This window comes from Salvelinus fontinalis, chromosome 4 (genome assembly GCF_029448725.1).
Source record: "Salvelinus fontinalis isolate EN_2023a chromosome 4, ASM2944872v1, whole genome shotgun sequence".
Classification (NCBI taxonomy): Eukaryota; Metazoa; Chordata; class Actinopteri; order Salmoniformes; family Salmonidae; genus Salvelinus; species Salvelinus fontinalis.
In genome coordinates this window covers 69,068,912-69,094,035 of record NC_074668.1, presented here as the reverse complement: position 1 = coordinate 69,094,035, position 25,124 = coordinate 69,068,912, and the positions used below count along the sequence as shown (strand labels likewise).

Below are 25,124 nucleotides of genomic sequence, written 5' to 3'. Positions count from 1 at the left end.
AAGCAAAAGTAGTTGTTTGCTGTATGAGAAGAGTCAGTGACATTTAAACATCCCCCCCCCAAAAAATGACATCTAAAGAGAACATTTATATTTTATTTTGTGACATGAATTTAATATTAAAATAGAGAGAATCACTCAAGCAGCCTTGACACACTGCAGCTACAGCTTAATGGAGCCAAGTAGATTACATAAGTGGTTTCCTGAGAGATATGAAAAGTTCAAAAGATCTTTCATTTTCATAAGTGCAGGGGGGAAGAGAACAAGCGCTGTGCTGAAAAATACAATTACTGTGTCACTCATTCCTCCAAGGAAGCGACTGATTTGGGAGGTTAGCATGAGAACTCTGCCAACACACCTGTTTGCTTCATGGAAACTGCACCTGTCTGTCTGATATACATTATTCACTATGGAAATTAATGCTGCACGTTTTAAGGCACCTTTATTTCAAGGCGAAAATGACACAACAGAAAACCCTGGCACGCATGTGGGGAGAAGATTTCTCAGGCTGTCTAAAAGTGCTCTCGTACATTAAGGAAATCTTTCAGTGCTCGGAGGGCGCAAACCAACACAGTAACAACACAAACAAACAAGAACCATCAGCTGCTAAATATTGCACTTGAGGAACTACTTTGGAATGTGCTTATATTATTGATTATCCAAAATAGTATCTGCTTAAATACCACAAATATAGATATTTTACTAAAGATAAAAAACCTATCTATCTCTTTAAATCTCTCTGTAAATCTCTTCAGGGGATGTCCTCTTACTGGACCTAAGAGAATGAACATAAAGTAACAGAGTGATAGATGAATGTACATTAGTCTAATGTCTACTGGGACATTTGTCTTAGGGAACTCATCAGGAATCATCCATCTTCACCCAAGGGGCCACATTCAGTCCTCCAGGATGACATTCAGAGTAGGACAAGGAATAATAACAATACATTGTGAATATATACAGTCCAAAAGTATTTGGACAATGACAAATATATATATATATTTTTGGCTCTGTACTTCAGCACTTTGGATTTGAAATGATACAAGGACTATAAAGTGCAAATTGTCAACTTTGGTTTGAGTGTATTTTCATCCATTAAAAATTACAGCACTTTGTGTACATAGTCCGGTAAATAATGTATTGTGTATTTTGGAGTAAATTTTATTGTAAATAATAATAGAACATGTTTCTAAACACTTTTAAATTAATGTGGATGCTACCATGATTACGGAAAATGATGAATGAATAGTGAATAATGATGAGTGTTAAAGTTACTGAGGTATAAATATCATACCCCCAAAATGCTAATCCTACCCGTTCATTCTGTTCATTGTGTCATTCAGGATTATCCGCAATCATGCTAACATCCACATTAAAGTAGAAGAGTTATTATATTAATAGTATATATTATAATATTATATTCTTATTTACAACATCAAAATGACACAATACATTATTTACCATTAATTTCTATTGGGCACAAAATAATCTGAAACACAACCAAAACAAATTGTGAATGCATCCAACAGATTAGTAGAGTCATACGCCGAATACTACACTTTGTACTTCTATAATACACATATAAGTGAATTTGTCCAAAACCTTTTGGCTCCCTGAAATGGGGGGACTGTGTACAAAAAGTGTTGTAATTTCTAAACAGTTCACGTGGTATGGATGAAAATTCCCTCATATTAAAGCTGACAGTCTGCATTTTAACCTCATAGTCATTGTATAATTTAAAATCCAAAGTCCTGGATCTCTTACATAAGAAAATATTTCATCACACTATTATACTTGGCCCCCTAAGCAACAATCATATATCACCATCACAAACACTTGGGCAGCTTTCCTAACACAACATAAATATGCCTTGATAAAGTTTATGATCATTAGAAGGCTTATCCTCTGAAACCAATAAAAAAACTCAATAAACGCTCCCAAAGATACATCCCCAAACCCTTCAAAACCCTGTATTCAAGTTCAGCTCTTGTATGGTGATGTATCATGGAAAAAATTGTCTGTGGACTGAGAGAAGTATGAGACAAGCTCTTTGTTATTCTGGAGTGGGATTCTTTGGCTGTACTCCTACATTCAGTTCAAAGATCTTCTTCTTGCCCTGGACCATGGCTTTTTCTGCCGACATGTCCCCATGGTTGTTATAGCGATCACTAAAGTATGTGAAAACGTTGACGACCAGAAATGTGACCAGGAATAACGTCAAAACAATCCAGAGAAGTTGGTTACGGCGGAAAATCTTGGGGCAACGCCGGTCAAGGACAACTAGGACCTCTTCAACCTTACTGTAAAGGCAAAATTGAGAGGGGATTCAGAACAATTCAAGCTATACACCCAGTCATTATACAGCGGCTAGTATAACTACATAATAATTCATTTACAATTGATCTACATGAAGTGAAAATGACCTGCTGAACTTTTCTTTTCTGCTCATTTCTTTTCCTTTTCCTTCAGCCTTCTTTTCTGGCTTTTCCTCTACTTTCTCCTCCTCTTCCTCCTCCTCCACCTCTTTGACTTCTTTACTTCTCTTCAGTCCCTCTTGGTAGCTGTATTTGGAACATTGCACTTGTTTTCTCATTAAAGGCACATGAGCTGAACGTAGAGGAAGTATCACAAGACAGCAGTGGCACATTACTACCATTCAAAAGTTTGGGGTCACTTAGAAATGTCCTTGTTTTTGAAAGAAAAAAAAAATGTTTTGCTTCATTAAGTAGTACCCGCAAAACACCAGTCTAAACGTCAACAGTGAAGAGGTGACTCCGAGATGCTGGCCTTCTAGGCAGAGTTCCTCTGGCCAGTGTTTGTGTTCTTTTGCCCATCTTAATATTTTATTTTTATTGGCCAGTCTGAGATATGGCTTTTTCTTTGCAACTCTGCCTAGAAGGCCAGCATCCCAGAGTCGCCTCTTCACTGTTGACTTTGAGACTGGTGTTTTGCGGGTACTATTTAATGAAGCTTCCAGTTGAAGACTTGTGAGGCGTCTGTTTCTCAAACTAGACACTCTAATGTACTTGTCCTCTGGCTCAGTTGTGCACCGGGGCCTCCCACTCCTCTTTCTATTCTGGCTAGAGCCAGTTTGCGCTGTTCTGTGAAGGGAGTAGTACACAGCGTTGTACCAGATCTTCAGTTTCTTAGCAATTTCTTGCATGGAATAGCTTTCATTTCTCAGAACAAGAATAGATTGACGAGTTTCAGAAGAAAGTTATTTGCTTCTGGCCATTTTGAGTTTGTAATCTAACCCACAAATGCTGATGCTCCAGATACTCAACTAGTCTAAAGAAGGACAGTTGTATTGCTTCTTTAATTAGCACAACAGTTTTCAGCTGTGCTAACTTTATTGCAAAAGGGTTTTCCAATGATCAATTAGCCTTTTAAAATGATAATCTTGGATAAGCTAACACAATGTGCCATTGGAACACAGGAATGATGGTTGCTGATAATGGGCCTCTGTACGCCTATGCAGATATTCCATTAAAAAATCTGCCATTTCCAGCTATAATAGTCACTTACAACATCAACAATGTCTACACTGTATTTCTGATCAATTTGATGTTATTTCAATGGACAAAAAAAAGCTTTTCTTTCAAAAACAATATACTTGTCCTTTCTACGTGACCCCAAACTTTTGAACGGTAGTGTATAAACTACTTAACTTTATTGCAATGCTGACTGTACTGAATGTACAGTATATTTCGTTGAGTATTCATATTCTATTATGTACTGGGGCTATTATGTCAGTACAGTACAGCCAGTGTTGAGCCACTCTTCTGTCAGTGTGCACAGGGTGTGTGACTGTGGGTATGTGTGTGGGTGGTCAGGGTGAGCGGGTACATAGAAAAGGGTCACACCCTTTATTGTAGGCCTCCTCCTCGATCTTTGCCTTGATCTCTGATCTGATCTCCTCTAGGTTGATGGAGGGCTTGGCTGGGGCAGATTGCTCAGCTTCCTGCTCTGCCACAGTCTTTCCACTGCATTGTTTCATAGCGGAAAAAACACATAGAACATTTTACCAACAGACATTATGAGAGAGAGGAGTGCATTATGGTCATTAGGCTTTCCATCATAACACTGTGGCCTTGTGTTAATGGACAGGCTGGAACGCAGTTGAAAGGCAGCGTGCGTGTATGGCACCATCACTGCCAGGTAAGCTTGCGTAAAAAACAAAAGTACGAAGGCAAAATGTGTACATGGGGACTCTTAAATGTCCCAGGCTTTTACTGAGCAGACACTTGATACGTTGTTATTGTCTCTCTTGCTTTGAGAGATCCTGAGATTTTGGCATGGGTCGAACTAAGAGAGCGCATCTCTCCCTCTCCCCCTCCCCCTCTCCCTCTCCCTCTCCCCCTCTCCCTCTCCCTCTCCCTCTCCCTCTCCCTCTCCCTCTCTCCTGGCTTTTGTCAAGCTCCCCAGCCCAAATGTTTAGATTACATCTCAGAATAGCCCATCAGCCAGCTGCAGTTGGGTTTTTATGGAATGTTGCATAGTTATTTTGGGTGCATAGACAATCTGGGAGTTGCATAAGGGTAGTGCAGTTATCTGCTGTGTATGGCCCCTGGTATCCGGATGGCAATGATTAATCAAGCTACTCCCCAGGGAACACTTCCTGAAGGTCAAGTACATAAGGCAAATATTCTGATACAGCACAAGATGTCTTCTGATAAGGGTGTACATATATTAAGGCCCCGCATCGCCCATTGTTTCACAGCGCTGTGAACTGACCTTGGGAACCAGGCAATACAGGCAAGGAGATAGATTGTGCTGAGTACAGTATGTACAGTATATTCGTGGGTATGCATTAGGTCAACATTATGACAGAGGATGGAGGAACATACCTCTCAGCTATAGCTGGCTGTGTAGTATCAGTGGGAAAGTTGCTTTTCATACTGTTGGCTTCACACTGTAATTAACAAGAACAAACAACATGCATGTAGATGAAGCAGACTAATAAACTTAAATAGACAGGATATTACCACTTAATCATCTGGTCAGGTTGACAGGCTGAGAAGGTTGTGATTGGGTAGAAAACATACCAGGACAGGAAGTGCTTGGCCCATGGTGGGTTGGGGGCTGGGTCCCATGGCAACGCTGGGGCCGGGTCCTGCCATGACCGGGGTCTGACCAGGGATGTTCAGGAGGTTAAATTTGGGGACCACCGCAACACTGACCCTCCGCCTGGGCAAAGCCTGATAAGGAACAATTGGAAAGGAGAGAGAGAGGTTGAGAGATAGAGGGAAGAAGAAAATAGAGGGAGAGTTCAGTTGGGGGGGATTATCCTTAAAAATATATTGAGAAGTGTCAACCTGATATAACCAGTCAAATCCAGTGCATACTCTCAACAACAAACCCAGTAGAAACACTCGGTTCAACACTACAGCACCAACCTTTCCCAGGGTCAGCGACATTGATCTGGATGGCCGTGGGACTCCATCATCTAACCAGAGAACACAGGAGAATGCAGTTGAAGTCCATCAACATTTTGCAACAACTCCCCTATCATGCACTGGAGATAAAGGGTTTGTGCAGGTGTACCTCCAGTGTCTATGGATCCTCCATAGCAGCGACTAGAGTTCTGGTTGGCCAGCTTCTTGAACTCCATCAGCTCAGCGCGGTCTTTCTCATAGGTCCTCTTCAGATTCTCCACATACTGCATCATCACCTCCGTGGCCTTGTTCATACGTTTCTCCTGTCACACAAAGGGTTCCAAAAGGGTTCTTTGGCTGTCCCCATAGGAGAACCCTTTTTGGGTTCCGTGTAGAACCGTCTGTGGAAAGCGTTTTACTTGGAACCAAAAAAGGGTTCTTTAAAGGGTTCTCCTATGGGGACAGACAAAGAACCCTTTTAGGTTCTAGATAGCATGTTTTGTTCTAAGAGTGTTCTAAGAGTTAACCATACAGTCACAGCAGAGAGAGAGAGAGAGAGAGAATAACATTTTGAGAGGGACTCCAACACTGTAGAAAGCCATCATCATGTCAGGTCTGGGGTCAGGTCTAGGTTCAGCAGCAATATGTTGTTAGTCTATAAATCACAAGGGACTTGTGTGACGTCTAACAACGGACATACCCCTGAGTCCTTCCCTAGTCATTTATTGGAGTTGGCTTTGGTGTGAACGATAACCTGAGGAAAAGCATAACATCAGGCTAAATCGTTCATAAACATATCTTATCTATCCTAAAACAAACATACCCATGGCCCTGAACATCCCAAAGTCTTTTTCTCATGACAGTGGATCATGGAAAGGTCTTTTCACTTTCACTCAATGTTTTCTTCTCTCATTCATGGGTTTCCTCAAATCATTAGTGTACCCCGTGGATGGCCCATCCTATCCTATCCTATGCCTGCGTTCCAGTACCTGTCGGACTGCTCCAACCATCTCAGCTCTGCTGGAGAGCCTGGTGGCTAGACGGTGCAGTACTGCTACTGTCTCTATGAGGCACTGGTAAGACTCCCGCTGCTCCATGTTACTCCACTGTGGTGCCGTGCACTGAGGAGGCAACAGCAACAAAACACAGGTCTTTTATAAGTGAAAGTGAATCACAACTCATTTATTGTCATCATGGCCCACTAAAGGCTGACCTTCAGAGAGCCTTTGAATTCCTCCAGTTCCTTCTCTGTGTTTTCCTCGGTCAGGGTCCGCTCCCGCTCTGCCTGTTTGAGCCGTGTCTCCAGAGTGTAGTTGTCGTTCCGGAACGCCAGCGACAGTTGAACAAACGCGTTCTGTGGGGAGGATATGACTGTGTTCAATGTTCATTAAACCGTCACCAGGGACACATTAGATACCATTATTAAGGACTGAGACCCACCAACTCACTGGACCGCCACACAAAGTAGATCAGAGGGGTCAGGTCAATTAATGTGCTGCCCAAGAAAACATGAATACAGTATGGGACTGAATAAACACATGTAACACTGATCATCCTTGATAACATGTTAACATAACATAACTGTTATGCTAGCAATGTGCAGTATGTGGTAATGTAAAGCACAACTACACCAGCTGGCTACCCAGCTGCCATATAGAGCACCAACTAGCCAGTGTGTTGACAGTGCTGCTTGCTACCAGGCCTGAGATGGGCCTATAACGTGCAGCGAAGCTGACAGATGAACTCCTGGTGCCATGCTGTCATGATCAAACGGTCTTTGCTGCAGAATCCCAAACATCGTCGCAGAGTACTGAGGCAAGCGTTGAGAGGAAATCGGTGACTTCGACTGTCCTAGTGCACAACATGTATCCCCCTGGGAGGAACCGGTGTCTGGGCAGGCGGGGCTATAGCCTAGGCCCAGTGCTCTGCACTCAAACAACACAGCCATGTTTGCATTTTCTCCTTAGAGACAGGAAATCATTAAGGCTCCCATTAGTCTCAATCATGGGTAGGGACTAGGGGTTTCCTGTACATTACATTCATGAGGCCACAGACAGGGGGAGAACATGCACTATAAAACTGTTACTGTTGTATAATACACTCTCCAGAGTAGATACTAACCTCAACTTCTTTTTCCGTGAGTGGAGGTGCACTACAATATAATCAGAGAGGAAATATAGGTTCAGTATGTAAGTAGAAAATACCAAAATATTTGGTCAAAGGTCATTCCCTGTCAGTCTAACTACTGTGATACCCACCAGCCTGGTAGCCCTCTGTGCAGTTTGAGTTTCCTCAGCATGATGTCTGAGATGTTGGGCATGGCATCTGACTTCTCTTTAGCCTCCTCATCAGTAGCAGACCCTGCAGGGGGCAGAAGAGAGGGACCAGGAGCCCCCCCACACACACACACACACACACACACACACACACACACACACACACACACACACACACACACACACACACAAGACCATTAGATAGTTACAACGTGGCAATCTGGTCTCTATGGGAAAACCTAATTTATTTAAATGATCAGATTACTATTTTGATAATCGACCTACTTCTGAACAACATTGTACTGCAATTTTCTTGGATCACAAACTACTTCACTGATGTCTTTTCAAAGTTTGGGCAAACCAATCTTAGCTGATTGGGTTCTCTCATGTTTTAGTTAACACTCGCATCATCTGCTGGTGCAAACTAAAAATAACATTTCAGGTTGCCAATAAACTGCAGCTCTGTGCCAAACTTAGAACAGAACGTGCCCTCAGTTCTAATGAAAATCTCTCGGGGTCAGTAAGGACTCGCATCCTGTGACGTAGCTGGGAGCCTTGACTCCTTTCCCCCTCACTAGATAAAAGTCTACTGTCCACTCCAATGGTCTGTTACACAGCACTACAAACAGCACTGTCTCCTCTCCAGGTCAGACACGGGGTAACACAGTACCTCTTTCCTGTTCAGCTGTTTCACTCAAGTCTGCCAACTTTGACCCCACAATGCTTTGGTTCCGCATCAGCTTGTTCTCCTGTATACAGAAGAACAGTGCAAATTTTGATTTTTAAGAGCTTTCATTATGTAATAACTGTGTCGTACAAAGATGTTTACAAGACCAAAACATTACAAGAACAAAACATTCTCTCTCATGATTTTAGCATTTACCAAAAGGCTCTTAAATCCCGCAAAACATGCAATAAATGTCCCATTAATGCTATCAGGTGAAAGTCAAGGGATGAGCCCCGGTAGTTAAAAGGCTCCCATCGTACCTCTCTTATTTTGGACAGCTTCTGCACGTTGACAGGCTGTACAGGGAAGTCCTTGTACCCAGAGGACTTGAGCAGGGCATCCCGGGCCTTGTCTTGAAAGGCAAAGGTTTCCTCGTTTGTAGGGGGGAGACTTGGTGCCCCATTCCTGGCGTTGAGGGTTCCAACAGTGTCCCAGGAAACAGCTCTCATGAGGGGAGGAAAGGCCCCGATTGTCTTGATCTCTGCCGTGCAGGGGACCTGCTGAGTGGGGGGCCGAGGGACAGGCTTGGCCACCCCAGTGGCAGGGGACTGGTTGGGGGCTCGAACCAGACCCTCCTCTGGCTTATTGACTAGTACTGGTTCTGGGCAATTCTTAGCTGTTACCCGGGGGTCACAGTTCTCCTTCTGGCCCCCACTGGGCTCCCTGGGGGGCGGGGGGCCAGAGTAGCGGGGAGCCAGGGTGCCTGAGGACACCTTACGCTTCTCATTGGGCTTCCAGTCCACCAACCTCCTGGTGCTCTAAAAACAGAAATATCACAATTCCTTAAACACTGTCAATTCAGGAGAAACTAATTGGATTTTCTTGGAGAGGAGGTGCAAGAATGTCAACATTTACCATTTTCTACCGTAAATGAATTATTGTACCCAACATAGCTATGAGCATAGCTATTCTGGAGTGTAAACTCATGAGGGTTTTACTAACTACGCATTGCATTTTCATGTACTTTCATGTATTTTAAACTGTTCCAGGGTGCCACTTGAGAATGAGAGTGGTGGTGAGAGTGCTGTGCTACCTCATGCTCCGGTGTACTGGTATCAGCCTGCTCCCTCGCAGGCAGAACCTCCAATCGCTGCCAGAGAGGAACACAAAACAACACCCATCAACATACTGTTAAAACACCATTACTGAGTGCATAAGACAAATTCATACTGGTCTTACCAGGCTGACAGGCGATGATGGGGCATAGTTCACCTCTGTGGCTACAGCTGAAAGAAAAAGGTTTCGAAAAAAAGCTGTATAATTAAATGTGTTTTTTTGTATTTTTATGCAAGGCTTTTCATGCTCTCCAGTGAAGAAAGTGAATATTCTCTAACAGACAGAAAGATTGACGTACCTATTTGAGGGGCTGTGATAAGAGAGCTGTTTCTGGACGGTACAGGTGAGGAGGATGGTGTGTGGTTAGGAGAAAGACCTGTGGATACAACATGCACGTGTGTTATGTTTGGACAATGAAAGTACAGTATACTGCATCAGCATCGCTTTCCAGATAACAACGCAACATAAAAACTATAGGTATTGGGACTTCATTTGATATCTGCTACTGTAGTCTGTTACGTGATGGAAGACTGGACTTATCTGGCGTGCATTCAGAATGCTGCAAGACGAAGGCATGAGGGCACGTACGTGATGTTCAGATAACTCCGGAAGTCAAGATAGAAAAATGCAGCAATTACAATGACTCACTTACGCAATTCAGCTAGCAGACCTGAGGGTTTGTTGGCTGCTCACTGTATTTCATAACCAATGTTAAGAGTCAAAATATTGTTAAACCAAATCTACACTTCAACAGGTGACTAAATCTCTACTGTGTAAATAGTGGTCTTAAGCTGAAGAGCTTAATAACGTGACATTTCCTGTATCATCTTTCTGCCTCTGTCTTACATACTGTATACTATACAGTAAGACTTATCGTAAAGTACTTGTATATTTCCCTGTTTCACTTGTATACCAGTCTGTAAACCAGTGAGTGTCTCTCACTTGTGGGCGATTCAGAGAGGCTGCAGGGGGACTTTCGGCCCCTGCGGCTCAGGAAGCGGTCGCTGACTTTCTTGGCCTCCTGCAGTAGCACCAGGTTCTTCTGACGGTCCTCCTCCGAGAACTGCAGCTCAGGCAGATGGTCTTTCACCAGGTCTATCACATTGCCAGTACTGTCTGAGAAGGATACACATGTACACACACACACACACACACACACACGTAATTAAAACAGAGACAATAAGAGACAAATGGCAACAACCAATAGCATTCTCTCTGAGCTCAGCAACAGAGCAACAAGCCAACATCAATAGTAATCAAAGCAGAAGCATCCCGGCGCTGAGAGCTCTGGCTCTGCTTTTCTAAGGACAAAGGGCCCCAGTTCTCTATGCTGTCAGACACTGATGACCAAACTTACACATTTCAATAGATGGAATTAAATTAGCCATACAATGTTATGAAGAAAAAAATCACAATGGAACTCACATTTTGAACAATGGACTTATGTACGTTTTGTTAACACGAGGCTATATTTAGCCTTTCAGTATTTGATTGTACCCACCGACTGTCGTGATGGGTCCTGCCAGGGAGTTTCGGGACAAGCGAGATCTGGGACTGTGTGGTCTGGGAAAGAGAAACGTTTAAAATGAACAGACGCCGTGTTCTTACGACACAGTCTTTATTTACATTTAGCTACTCTAAACACTTGAAGAAGGATGGATTTTCTTTTCTAGAAGAATCTCGATCCTGGCTTGGTTAAACTGGCACATTTTTCAAGAGGTGGTTTGCTCTCAAGCCTTTTTGACATGAACAGTCCTGTTCTCAGGATGAAATAACACATGTACCTGGTCTGTTCCAGAGGGCGACGGTCTGCTTGGACCACGGTCACGGTCGCTTGCTTTGGGAAGACAATGGTGGGAGCAGGCATCGCCACGGTAACTGCTCTACTTTCAACTGGTGTATACTAGATAGAAAGATATGTGAGAAACAAAAGGTTTAAAATAGGAGAGGCGTAACTTTAGTTATGCAGCAAGACCAGAACTAGACTGCATGAAAAAGGTTTTGAGTGGACTTTTGAGGGACCTGGATAGCAGACATGGGATCCTGCCACAGAAAAATCTGATATTGTCTCTCAAATAGAAGGCAAATTCATAGATATGGATATTGTTATTGCAATGACGTAAACAGGGGGACATTTTCATTTAAATCATTCAAAACATGAAAGCACGCAAACAAAGATTACAGAGACATTTGAGTAAACATGTTACCAAATGGCTTGTGTCACCGCAAAGGCACTTTCTCGTTCTCTACCCTTTAACCTTCCTGCTTATGTACACATCTATAAAATATTGTGTACACACCTTCACAGCGATGTTGTGTACACACCTTCACAGCGATGTTTGGTGACCTGGGTCCCCAAACTGAAGACTTGCTGTTTTCATAAGCTTTTAATGTTGATATTAATGTAAAGACAGAGCCAAACATACAGCTTAACGTCTCTCTAGACCCTCCCTGATGTTGACCGTGGCTGGGACTGTATGGGGAACGTGGTGGAATCCGCAGGAGGAAAAAGACTTCAAGGCATACCCATTTCAAAGCACTTTTAAGGGGAAAATAAATAAACTTGTGGTCCTCTGTGATCGGTGGGTATTTCAGTGAGGCACTTAGCTCTGTTGACTAGCAGGTGGTCCATGGTTTCCAGCAGCAGCAGCATTTTTAGCTCAGCAGCACAATGTCAACAGCCTGAACCCCTGAACATCAGAAACTCTAGACAACGTCCCTCTGGACTAAACACATCCTGAACTCACTGGACCTCAGCATCCCAGGAGAGTGGAAGGACACAATGAACACTCACTTGAACCAAGTCAACCATATTAAGTATATTTCCAACCTTAAAGGTCAGGCTTATATACCCTGTACATGTTTTATTAATATCCTAGTGTCCTAGTTCTATCCTCAGAGAAAATTATGCAAATAAACAGGGAGGCATTAAATAAACCTTCACTGAGACCTTTGTCCTGGAAGAGAATGTTAATAAATGTTATCCCTGTAACAGTCTAAAACTGCTGAAAGGCCAGGGCTATTGTTTAATAAAGGAGGATCATTTTATACGGTTGCCATACCCCCAGGTTAGATTACAGAGGCTCATTGCATTCCTCAGTGAAGTCTTATCTAGGCCGTGGTTATGACTGACTGGAACGGGTGAGGAGTAACTCAGTGGTTCTGGTGAGGCAGCCATCCGCTCAACACAAATCTGTATATAGGTCCTGACTATACACAGACAGCTTTCAGAAAGCCTCTACTTTTTGTCTCAGAGTTTCAATAGCATGTTTTCTGGGAGACGTACTGGACTAGGCAAAGCCACATTCAGAGACTCATAAAACATCCAATCTATCCACTGCTCTGTACAAGTCTACTCAACTCAATAAACATTAGGGTAGGGAGTCACACAGGATCTGAACAGATGACAGAACAAAACAACGAGGGACAGTTCAGTCTTCAGAGTAGAGCCAAGATCTGGAGTGGTCTGGACACACTGTGCTAACCTGTCTTGACCACCAGCGCAGCGCAAATGATCTCATCAACACAAAAAACAGGGTAATAAGAGGCTCTGGAAAGGAAGTTTGTAATCTGGACAGAAGAGGAAAGAACATCCCGTTCATGTTTTTGCTGGGATTAATTACATATTTTCACTGCTGAGTGAAGCTTTGTTCCTGAGTCAAAAATAGAAGTGGGTGAAACGCACCCATAAAGCACAGGAATCCCAAACTCAAATCATGAATGAATTAAAGTCTGGTGAAAGACAGTGAAGGGATTCATTGTTACTAAAGATACACACATCCAAAACACACTAACATGTATTAGCAATGAATATGTTAGCAAGACTATGAGTATAGATATGAGCTAAGACTAATGCTCATATTGCTCATATGCTATTGTTGCTCACACATTCATCGCAAATCAGTATAGCTTGTCAATACTGAACCTTGGGTTCTAGGTTCTGTATTAATGAGATAGTGTCATGTATAGCTCTGAGTGCAACATATCACAGCTTTAGAGTGAAGGTTTAATGTAATGGACTCACTGTGCTGGGTGAGCTGGAGGAACTGTCTAGCTCCTCAGGGGAATCCTCCTCTTCTTCGGGGAGGACGGGCATAACGGGGGGCTGTGGGGCTCGGGGTCGTGTCAGGGGGAAAAAAAAGGGACTCTCAGCTGGAGTGGGTTGGGTAGGGGATTCTTCTAACTGCTGTTCAGTCTGAACCCAGGGAAAGCAGTACAACTCGTGGCCCCCTCCTTCCTGAAACCAGAATTATATGCATGCAAGCAGGAAGTCACACAGGCACAAGTGAGAATATGCAGCCTCTGATAGCTTCTAACTACCAGGGAAACCACAAAGAAGCATGACGCTTCCTCAAATAGGATAAGTGTATAGATACATTTGCCTATGAATGGGTGTGCCAACTGGTGGTCGCAATGTTGATTGAACTTTGATGTTGGAAGACAAAACCTATGATATCACAAGGAAAGGGCCTTGTAGACATACATTCAAATTCTGTAAATAGTATTGCAGTTGCACTGTTCTGGTCATCTCCATGTAAAAGGACCAATGAGCACCAACATGTGACGCTTATAGGAACATATCACAATTGGTGTCAAATGAAAGCTAAAAGTCTATATTATTTGAACGCATAGATTTTTCAATCATTTTCCATTCAAAAAATGTGGCATAAGTAAAAACTTTGCTTTGTGGATAAACAGATGGAAAAAGGGTCTTAGACAACATCTTCCAGAAAAAGTCTTAAAAGGTATCAGAAATACAATAAAAACAATAATGTTGAAGTAAAGACCCCTGCCAACTAATATCAACATTTCTATTAAGTTTTGCAGAAATGATTTGCCTTGTGTAAGTTGAAGTAATATTGCCTGGTGTCTTGTCATTTTGTTATCAAAAACCCACATATCTTGAAGATATTTTCTAATTTCTCTCCCTCATGAGGAGGGAGGATAATGACATTTCACAGAAATAACAAGTAATGGTAGACCTACCAGTTAGTTATAATGTTTCTACTGATAATCATTTTGGTAACAGAGTGATTGAAAAATCTGCAACATAAGGACTGCAATTGAATTGGCCAAAATGGAAAATCATAGTAGAAGACAGTAGAGCACAGTAAAGTAGAGTACACTATAATTGACTGGACTCTTCTGTACTGTACTTTACATTTACATTTTAGTCATTTAGCAGACTCTTTACTGTACTGTACTGCACTCTACTGAGCTCTACTGTGCTGTACTTTGATGTCCAAACTTGTGAAACATAGACGTCTATGACTGGTACAGATTTGGTCCGGTCTGGACCAATAATAGCCAGTGTGTAGAAAAATAGCCAGTGTGTAGAATAATACCCAAACATGCAAAGGAGGATATTACATTTTTCTACCTTTGCGTACCTATTCAGGATGTATCAACATGAATATAAATGACATTCACAATTGCATTTCTGTAAAGTCCAGATCAAGGACTGTCACGCCCTGGCCTTATTATTCTTTGTTTTCTTTATTATTTTAGTTAGGTCAGGGTGTGACATGGGGAATGTTTATGTTTTGTTTTGGGTGTTTATTTGGAAAAGGGGTTAATGGGTGTAGTATATGGTTTTGTGTTGAGTGTAGATGTTTAGCATTGTCTATGGTGGTTAGTTATCTAGGAGAGTCTATGGTTACCTGAATGAGTTCCCAATTAGAGACAGCTGATTTCGGTTGTCTCTGATTGGGAGCCTTATTTAGGGTAGCCATAGGCTCTCATTGGTTGTGGGTAATTGTCTATGTAAGAACGTTTGTAGCCTGTATGTTTGTGCATAACGTTTGTAGCTTCACGGTCGTTTTGTTAAAGTGTTTTGTGTCGTGTTCATCTTCGTGGTGTTAAATAAAAGAAGATGGCTTATTTTCCAACTGCTGCATTTTGGTCTGTCAATCCGCCACACGATCGTGACAAGGACCCATGACGTGATTTCTGTTACCATCATTATATTATCGGGTGTTGATCCACTTCACTTACTAACCAAAATATACTGAACAAAAATATAAACGCAACAGGTAAAGTGTTGGTCCCATCTTTCATGAGATGAAATAAAAGATCCCAGAAATTATTTTGTGCACAAATGTGTTTACATCCCTGTTAGTGAACATTTCTCCTTTGCCAAGATAATCCATCCACCTGACAGTTGTGGCATATCAAAAAGCTGATTAAACAGCATGATAATTACACAGGTGCACCTTGTGCTGAGGACAATAAATGTTCAGTTTTGTCACACAACGCAATGTCACAGATGTCTTAAGGTTTGAGGGAGCATACAATTGGCATGCTGACTGCAGGAATGTCCACCAGAGCTGTTGCTAGAGAATTTTATGTTAATTTCTCATTCCATAAGCCGCCTCTAACGTAATTTTAGAGAATATGTCAGTACGTCCAACCGGCCTCACAACCTCAGACCACATGCAACCATGCCAGCCCAGGACTTCCACATCTGGCTTCTTCACCTGGATCATTTGAGAGCAGCCACCCGGACAGCTGATGAAACTGTGGGTTTGTACAACCGAATAATTTCTGCACAAACTGTCAGAAACCGTCTCAGGGAAGCTCATCTGCTTGCTCATCGTCCTCACCAGGGTCTTGACCTGACTGCAGTTCGGCATCGTACCTGAGGTCAGTGGGCAAATGCTCACCTTCAATGGCCACTGGCACACTGGAGAAGTGTGCTCTTCACGGATGAATCCCGGTTTCAACTGTACCGGGCAGATGGCAGACAGCGTGTACGGCGTTGTGTGGGCGAGCGGTTTGCTGAACAGAGTGCCCCATGGTGGTACGGACAACAAACACAATTGCATTTTACAGGTGGCAATTTTAATGCACAGAGATACCGTGGCGAGATCCTGAGGCCCATTGTCGTGCCATTCATCCGCCTCCATCACCTCATGTTTCAGCATGATAATGCACGGCCTCATGTCGCAAGGATCTGTACACAATTCCTGGAAGCTGAAAATGTCCGAGTTCTTCCATGGCCTACATACTCACCAGACATGTCACCCATTGAGCAGCTTTGGCATGCTCTGGATCAACGTGTACGACAGCGTTCCCGCCAATATCGAGCAAATTCACACAGCCATTGAAAAGGAGTGGGACAACATTCCACAGCTCACAATCAACAGCCTGATTAACTCTATGTGAAGGAGATGTGTCGCGCTGCATGAGGCAAATGGTGGTCACCCCAGATACTGACTGGTTTTTTGATCAACACCCCTACCATTTTTTAAGGTATCTGTGACGACAGATGCATATCTGTATTCCCAGCCATGTGAAATCCACAGATTAGAGCAGTGTTTCCCAACCCTGGTCCTCCAGTACCCCTAACAGCACACCGTTTCATTGTAGCCCTTGACAAACACACCTTGTTCAACTCATTGACGGCTTGATGATTAGTTGACAAGTTGAATCAGGTGTGCTTGTCCAGGGTTACAATAAACATGTGTATTGTTGGGGGTACTCGAGGAGCAGGGTTGGGAAACATTGGATTAGAGGCTAATGAATTAATTTAAATTGACTGATTTCCTTTTATGAACTGTTATTCAGTAAAATCTTGAAAATTGTTGCATGTTCCATTTATATTTTAGTTCAGTGTAGATTTTTTCAAACTCAAGATGCCATATCATAGCTAACACCCCATTCTTTCTGCAGACATCTTTGAATTATTTTAGTTTTCGGAAATGGTAGTCAAATAAAAAACTGAGGGAGATTTTACTGTCATTCTGTTAACAAACTTTGCATCTGCACTGTTCCTCTAATAAATGTGTTTTAGTAACATTTTCAGTGGCAGTTGTTAAAAGTAGACTTCTGTGTATAGGGGTGCGGTTTGGTAAAGGATCAGTGCAGTCCAAAACTATATTTTTTGTGTTTTGATATATATTTCCACACTATGAGGTTGGACTAATACTGTGAAATTGTGAAAATTATAATAATGCTCTTTCAGTGTAAGAGCTGTTTGAAAAGACTGTCTGTACTTTCAGCCTGTTTTGGTGGGATGGAGTTTTGGTCTGCCTGGTGACATCACTAGGCTGTAAATTTGTTAATAATAGACCAATAAGAAAGAGAGTTCCAAACCTCTCTGCCAATAACAGCTAGTTTTCAGTTTCCCATCCCCACTCAGACCACTTCCAGACAGTCCTAGCAAAATTCTTGCTTGAGAAATTGCTCTTGCTGAGAAGCAATTTTTTTCTCTTTTTGACCATTTTGATTGAAAACAATCACAGTAGCTCGGTTTCCATCCAAACAATATGCCCATTTTCCACCAGAGATGTGTTTCCATCAAACGGACTTTTTGCAGATAAAAGGCTGTGCGCGATGAGATAATGCACATAAAAATGACTTTTGCCATTAAATTCCCATGTACTGAATGAAAAACACAAGTTAAATGGGTTTCCATCGCATTTTCAACTCTACTGATGGATTTGTTGGGTTATATAGCAAATGTGCCCACTCTGGTCTTGGCACATGTGGTTTAACTAACAGCTGGCAGATACAGTGGGGGTAGTCTACCTATATTATGAGACTGTTATGTAAGCGCGATATTATTTGTCTTTGTCAAACGGCAGCCAAGCATCGATCATCACCTTGCACATTAATCACCCTGTGAAGTTCATCATTATTTATTTAATCTGTAGTTTAATAAACTGCATGCTTTCCCGAGTTGTAGTGGGAGGACCACACACCATATCATCACGATATGATAGTTAGTATATAAATATTTGCCCATGAAGGCGTTTCCAGCGCTATTTCTCAGATTATTAATTTAACCGACACAAAAAGATCCCACCATGTCGAACAAACAAATTGTTTGTCGGCATTTATACAATTGTACCGGCATTTTAGGTTTCCATCAGCCCGGTCGTGACTTTTTTCATGCGTTAATTCATGAAAACGTGGTTAATAAGGTACTTAATTGCTATCCAGAAATTATTGGATATTGAGATAGAAATGGCTGGATTGGGCCTTTAAACTTCGCAAACATTTTAAAGTGAAAGAGAGTCTCAGCGTCACTCTGTTACAATGGATTTGCCCTTCTCTCAAATAACTTGGTTATGATGCAATGAATTATCATTGCAATATTCCAGATCCAGCACAAATCTCTAGCGGCATATTACTGTAATAACGTATCAGACAAACCACCACACAGACATGTCAGCTGCTTCTCTCTAGTGTTAGACCTGACTAACAAGTCCTGCAGCTTCCAGAACTGTGTATAAACAAATGTGACCTTTGTCTCCCCAGAGGCGGGGGCGGATGAGCCAAATTAATCTGGGAGAACGGGAATCCCAGTGGAACGCATTCTTCCAGCTATTAAAGTTAGACTTATTTAATTCTGAGAATGAACAAAGAAAAACAAGATACCGTTGTCTTGCAACGAATCTGAACATCTATGACAGGCAAATCAAACTGGGAGGGCAGCGAGGTAGCACAATGGAGGATGAAAGGTTAGCAGTGTCGCAATTAAATCGTCATAGAGCAAGGTTAGCTTGAACTACCATATTTACACTAAAACCAGCATATCTAACCACACAATCGCAATCTGATTCTAAAGGGGAAACAAACACAGTTAAATTTATCCTATCCATTTCAACATGCCTATGGAAATAATACACTTGGAAAATGTCATTCAGCAGAGCCAGAATCATCCAATCAGACATGCCATCAGTCAGAGCTCTGTCGGGGTTGACGGAGGTCACATTCTTACTGGAGTCTCCCTCTCTGAGCCTAATGGTCTTTGCCAGGGCTCACTCCAGGACTCCCTGCCTCCATTCCTACCCCGCCCAGCCCAGGCCGTCCTCCCTCATCCTGCCCTGCCTCTCTATCCATCAGCCAACCCGTGCTGCCCACAGCCAGCACTCAAGCACCACTCACTCCGTTTCTGGGTATGGGAGGGGGGTTTTGTGTAGTAAACCATGGCTTTGGAAGGATGTGTACACCTTAAATGGGTAAAATAACTTGCTTATGTTGCTGCCCATTTAGAATAGTGTGTGTGTGTTTATTTTTTAACTACAATGATTTGGGAATCACTCGAGTATTTAATAATAAAAGAGGCTATCCTCATTAAAGTAATCATTAAAAAGTATTCAGTCCTAACTTACCTTATCTGAGCCTGTTATTAAAACAGTCGGTAGAGCTCGAGAATGGAAACTCCCACAATGCTCTAGATCACACCCAATATCTGTTGGTTGTAATGCGTTGCTCCTCCCACTCTCTTCTGGTTCAGAGGCTTTACTACCAGCACTGTCTTCTGGGTTTGATGGCTGACTCTTCCCACAGTCTCCAGGCAGCAATGCTTGGCCACTCCCACAGTCGCGGGCCTCTGACTGACAGTAGTCACGGCAACTAGGATCCTCCGATCTGAGACTGATCAAACACATCAACACACTGTTCTTTATCCATAATCAACAGTTAAATCTCTCCAAAATCATATCAAACACAATTATAACCCGTATATCAGCTTGAATATTTGTAATAACTTCCACAGCTTCCTGCTATGTGAAATACCACCACCTCCTCATTTTAAACCTGGAGAGGTGGGCCTTTCCTAACACACTTTATGCAATCCTCTGACAGTTCCCGCTTCCTCCTAGGAATGTACAGAGAGCCCCTGTAACTTATTTGGGCGCTGGTATGGCATCCCTGCACAGTCTCACCTTAGCCTAGCTCGTCAGTTGTGGGGGGATGTTAATCTAAACACATGCAATATCCTCTTCCTGTAAAAGAGAGAGAATATAAACACTAACCCTGCTACATTCTCCTCAGTGTGAGCGGCAGCGTGACTGACACAGGCAGACTGAGGGGGTGTATCCGTTGGGACGGTAAGTGAAGGGGCACACTCGTACTGGAGGAAGACTTGTGATGGGGACACTGGGGGCGTTTGTGTCTCTGACACTGGGATGGAACCTACGAGAGGGAGGAACCAACACGGTCAGACAGGGAGGTCCCAGTCACACTAACAACATGGTGTAGGCAGTAGCAGACATTTGAAAACAAAACACATTAAACAAGCAGATGGACAGGAGATAGGAGCAGAAATGACAGGCAGATGAATTGCGGCACTGTACGACCTGCTAAAAGGAAGTGGAAGATATGTGAGGTGCACATGAGCATTTCGCTGCACCTATTTTACCTGCTGTAAACTGTGTATGTGACGAATACATTGGATTTTGATTTGAAGATGACAGTGGATCTATTACCTAAAAATGCAGGTGCAGGACCATCACTGCTGGTACTGTTGTGCTTTTGGTCTGGGACAAAGTCAGGACATTGGACTTGGCTTCTTTTGTTGTCATCAGTGCAAGGTGCCTCTGAATCGTCACAGCTCTGACGGAGCGAAAACAACATCTTCCATTAGTCCATTCATGAACTATGATGTGTCATCCACACTCATCATCTCCTAGTCCCTACCTATGTTTAATGTTTTATGGGGCTGTTAGCCGTATCAGATCTAGCCGATTTTGACGTAATAAAATCTTATAAAAAGAGAGAATGCATCAATGGATTTTTCTGACATGCCGGCAATGAGGGATTCAGTGTCATGTGTTCAGTATTCACTAAGTAGAAGGGAAAAACAATAAGCTGTAGAACAGAAAACATTCACCCTCTTATCTTTGCTCGTAAGTCATCCAGAGTGCATATTTCATTGAGGAATAGCTTCCTGAGTCCAGACACAGTACAGTATCAGTATATGCTGGTAAATGTCATGACAAACATGGCTAACGTTGCTAGAGGATGCTGGGAAGGTGGGGCTAATAGACCCATCCCTCACAAGGGAGGAAGAAGACTGTTTAGCGGTCTCCTAGGAACAAGAGGGATATTTAGACAAAGCCGTAGGAAGATTTTTTTACATTTATTTTGCCATCATTTAACTAGGCAAGTCAGTTAAGAACAAATTCTTATTTACAATGACGAGGCCCCGGTGCACAACTGAGCAAGAGGACAAGTACATTAGAGTGTCTAGTTTGAGAAATAGATGCCTCACAAGTCCTCAACTGGCAGCTTCATTAAATAGTACCCGCAAAACCCCAGTCTCAACATCAACAGTGAAGAGGCGACTCTGGGATGCTGGCCTTAAATCACTATCCTGTTATGGCCTTCACAAAACACAATGTTCAGATAGGCCAACTTCCTACAACTGGAGCTGTGATGAACCACTCATATACAACACAAAATGCACCCGGATCTCCTGTCTAACATACTACAATAAACAGATAATTGATTTGTCATGAACGTTTATAACAAGCTGTTATAAATCTCTATTGCATTATCAAACATCAGAGAATGCTGCTATTTTCATTAGTGTGAGGTCAGGTTCAGTACCGGAGGTCTCCTCCTCATCAAGCCTGCGTATTTACTCCTACACACTTCTATATCTGTACATGATGAAGGAGATGACATAGAGAGAACACTTTCAAACATAGTTAAGACACTGATAAAACAATAATCTAAAGAACAGTCACACAGTGACAAATAAAGGCAGTCCAGAAAGACTGCTGTACTGTGACTGTGCAACATTGCAAGGGTTGACACACTGTAAAAAAAATATTTGTTTCAAATTAATATTATTATTATTATTATTATTAATTGGTTCCACAGATTTTTGTTTTTGAAAACGTAGGAAAACGTAGGCAAACATTCAGTCAACTTAAAACAATGTTTGCTTAAATTGTCTCATATGTTCATTCAACTATAAATGATTATCTGGGTGGTGTAGCAGGAAGACCAGAAGGCCATGAATCAAGAGGTTCTGAGTTCTAATTCCAGGTGAGGACATGTTGAACAATAATTACTGTATAAATGAACATGCACAATGTAATCATGTATGTCAATGTGACAATTAGTTGAAACAACTAGATTTGTGGGGGCTGTTTTTTTTACAGTGCAACACTGGAATCTAGAAGCAATGTCCTGGGCTGTCCACAGTGAGAGTAAATTTCAAAGCGAACAGAGTCGAGGGGGCCAAGCTAAACTGGAGGAGTCTAAACAGAGAGACAATGAGATGAATATTGCAGTGTAATTGAATCACTCTGATTATTTCCTGCCGGGCCTGGGAGTACATCCAAGCCTGCAAGGCTCTGTCCACTGGACACACAGGGCCTCACAGCCTCTCTCTCCCCTGACCAGAGCTATTTTCAGGAACCTTCAGCCGGTCCCCTTTAGCAGGCAGGGCCCTGAGGGCCACAGAGTTACCTCACGGCAAGGCAGAGGGCTGGCCTCGCTGCTCCCTCATGATAAAATGAGCTGAGCAGAGCGTTTTCCAACCCCCTTCTCCCCTGTTATGTAAGCTCTCTGCCTGTTGCCAGATTTGTTTAAAATTTGGTTGTGTAAAGCACAGGGAGTACAGAACCGGCAGAGGAAGTGGTGGTTACACAGCCACCATCCCAGATAACAGGATGTGGAGGGAATGTGAGAAAGATGAGAGATGGATGGCGAAAGATAGAGGGGGAGGCAAGTGAGCTCTTGTTCAAAATACCAATGCCATTTAGACTATAATGGCTAAATACAGTATCTCAATAAAACAAATAAATCATTAGCATCTGCTGGTCATGCATAGAATTCCAGTATCTGCAACTTTCTACCAAGTCTTGTAATTATTGTTCTCCCTTAGCAAACCATTACTATCTTCCCAATAAGTGACAGCCTGTAAACCCTCAGCAGAGATATACATATTCCAACATAACCCAAAGTGCTGATGAACAGCGCAAATGTTTAACATGGCTGTCAACTCGATGCACATAGCCACAGATACTAATGATAACGTGCATGTCATGCAGCTGCAGACTCTCTAATCTCTAAACAAATAAAACGTGCGTACAATACATCATCTCTACCTGTCCACAGAGTAGAGAATAGATCAATAGCTGTACCTGTAACCTCCTGTGAGAGATACCACCTCCACTGCTTAGCTCCACATAAACTCCACATAAAACACCCGACAGAACATTCCCTCAGTCAAACTGTAATTCCCAGATTTTTTCACAGAAAACCTAGCTATCCCTGGCTGTCTCTTTTCCTTTCCTTTCCCTGTCTTTTTTTCCCAGCACCAGCCTCTCTTTCACTCCTGGGAGCTTTGACCATTTAAGGAGAAGGCTCTGTGTGCCTCTCTGGGCTGCTGCTGTGTATGTGTACAGCTCTTCTCTAAGGCTGCTGCTCCGCTCCACTCAGCCCTGACTGATCACATCTCCTGAATTACACTCCAACTCTGAGCTCCAACTCTGAGCTCGTACTCTGCCTGGGAGCGCCAAGTCACTATTTTATCTCTCTGTGAACATTCTGTGGGGGCAGAGGTCTGACCAGGGAAGGTTAGAGTTTGGACGTGTGTGTGTTTGATCAAAACACTGCATAACTCAAACCATCATTCCTCCATCCCCCACCAGATCGGAGTCTAGGACATGGTTTAGGGTGGAAGCAGTCTTCCAAGCAGTCACATAACCTCAAGAAATGAAGGGTGGGTGGGTAGCTCCTACTGAGCCCCTAAAATAAACACACAGACACACACAAACATTCATACTCATGCACATGTACACATATGCATCCTCTATTCGGTACATACAGAGGCAAACAGACTAAAAAAGCTCTTCTGATAAACTTCTCAAATATTATGGATTATCTGAGGTTCTAAGCTTTTTTACAGGTCATTAATAGACCATAAGAGACAGTATGAGAAACAGGGGACACCACATATCACATAATGTAAGTGGAAGGTGGAACCAGTAACAGCAGACACATTATGGAACCTGTTAACATTTGAAATCAGATCACAACAAAGAGAAAAGGCCTTCTGTTAGTGTGTGATTATTAAATGATCCAATAATGACACAGCTAGCCTGTATCTCACTGTTCTGGGAGCAGCAGTACAGTTTGCTCTAATATGGGCTGACATGCCTCTGCTATAGTGTGAGGATAATTGTTTATCTCAGGTTTGGGTGTTTGAAGCCCAGAAAGGATTAGAGAGAAAAGGAGAAAGGGCTGTAGAAAACATTCTAGATATTCCTCTCGTATTTAACTCAATTAAAGGGTGGAAAGTAGCCTAGTGGTTAGAGCGTTGGACTAGTAACCGAAAGGTTGCAAGATTGAATCCTTGAGCTGACAAGGTAATAATCTGTCGATCTGAGCCTGAAAAATGCAGTTAACCCACTGTTCCTAGGCCATCATTGAAAATAAGAATTTGTTCTTAACTGACTTGCCTTGTTAAATAATGGTAGATAAAAAAAAACATGAGCTAGTGCACACCCAGAATAACAGTTTGTGTGGAGGTGCTGACTAACGGCGAATAAACTAAACTATCAAAATAAAGAAAGTCGCACACTCCATGTATAATCTCCCAGCAATTTAATGGGTATTTACCAACGTTGCGGCATCAGTGTGCCTTCCTCGTGGTAATGTCATGAATACTTGAACCAGGTTATGTAGACACACAGAGCAATTAGTGTAACCCGTGAGGGGTGTGTCATAATGATTAAGTTAATTAAAATGAATTAGTGAAACTGTTAAAAAATAGTATATGGCATATTAAATATATTACGCTATTGTTATCATATAGAAACATAATGGAATATTGTACATCATATTAGCATCAACATACATTATTGTTTCATTCAATTTCACATAATAATTTCGTATTTCATTTTTGTTACATGTAATCTTTTGGTTCAACTTTAATATATAATGAAC

General features: G+C 42.4%; 1 protein-coding gene across 2 annotated transcripts in view; it reads right to left on the bottom strand.

Annotated features, from left to right (window-relative positions):
- Positions 1-79: 79 nt before the first annotated feature.
- Positions 80-25,124, bottom strand: part of LOC129852706 (inositol 1,4,5-triphosphate receptor associated 1-like) — a 28,886-nt gene continuing 3,841 nt past the window's right edge. Inside the window, exons 4-26 of one of the 2 annotated variants that reach the window (XM_055918313.1) lie at positions 20,648-20,774; positions 20,195-20,354; positions 19,550-19,814; positions 13,456-13,668; positions 11,216-11,334; positions 10,933-10,994; positions 10,374-10,547; positions 9,730-9,807; positions 9,555-9,601; positions 9,409-9,465; positions 8,636-9,133; positions 8,319-8,397; positions 7,631-7,733; positions 7,494-7,524; positions 6,586-6,726; positions 6,362-6,493; positions 5,542-5,695; positions 5,394-5,443; positions 5,043-5,195; positions 4,845-4,909; positions 3,861-3,980; positions 2,421-2,558; positions 80-2,297 (exon numbers count right to left, since the gene is read on the bottom strand). In XM_055918313.1, coding sequence (XP_055774288.1) covers positions 2,051-2,297; positions 2,421-2,558; positions 3,861-3,980; positions 4,845-4,909; positions 5,043-5,195; positions 5,394-5,443; positions 5,542-5,695; positions 6,362-6,493; positions 6,586-6,726; positions 7,494-7,524; positions 7,631-7,733; positions 8,319-8,397; positions 8,636-9,133; positions 9,409-9,465; positions 9,555-9,601; positions 9,730-9,807; positions 10,374-10,547; positions 10,933-10,994; positions 11,216-11,334; positions 13,456-13,668; positions 19,550-19,814; positions 20,195-20,354; positions 20,648-20,774 — 3,213 coding nt within the window. In that variant the 3' untranslated portion in view covers positions 80-2,050. Of the gene's footprint in view, positions 2,298-2,420; positions 2,559-3,860; positions 3,981-4,844; positions 4,910-5,042; positions 5,196-5,393; positions 5,444-5,541; positions 5,696-6,361; positions 6,494-6,585; positions 6,727-7,493; positions 7,525-7,630; positions 7,734-8,318; positions 8,398-8,635; positions 9,134-9,408; positions 9,466-9,554; positions 9,602-9,729; positions 9,808-10,373; positions 10,548-10,932; positions 10,995-11,215; positions 11,335-13,455; positions 13,669-19,549; positions 19,815-20,194; positions 20,355-20,647; positions 20,775-23,317; positions 23,721-25,124 lie in introns of those variants that run through there. The other variant, XM_055918312.1, reaches the window with a different exon arrangement.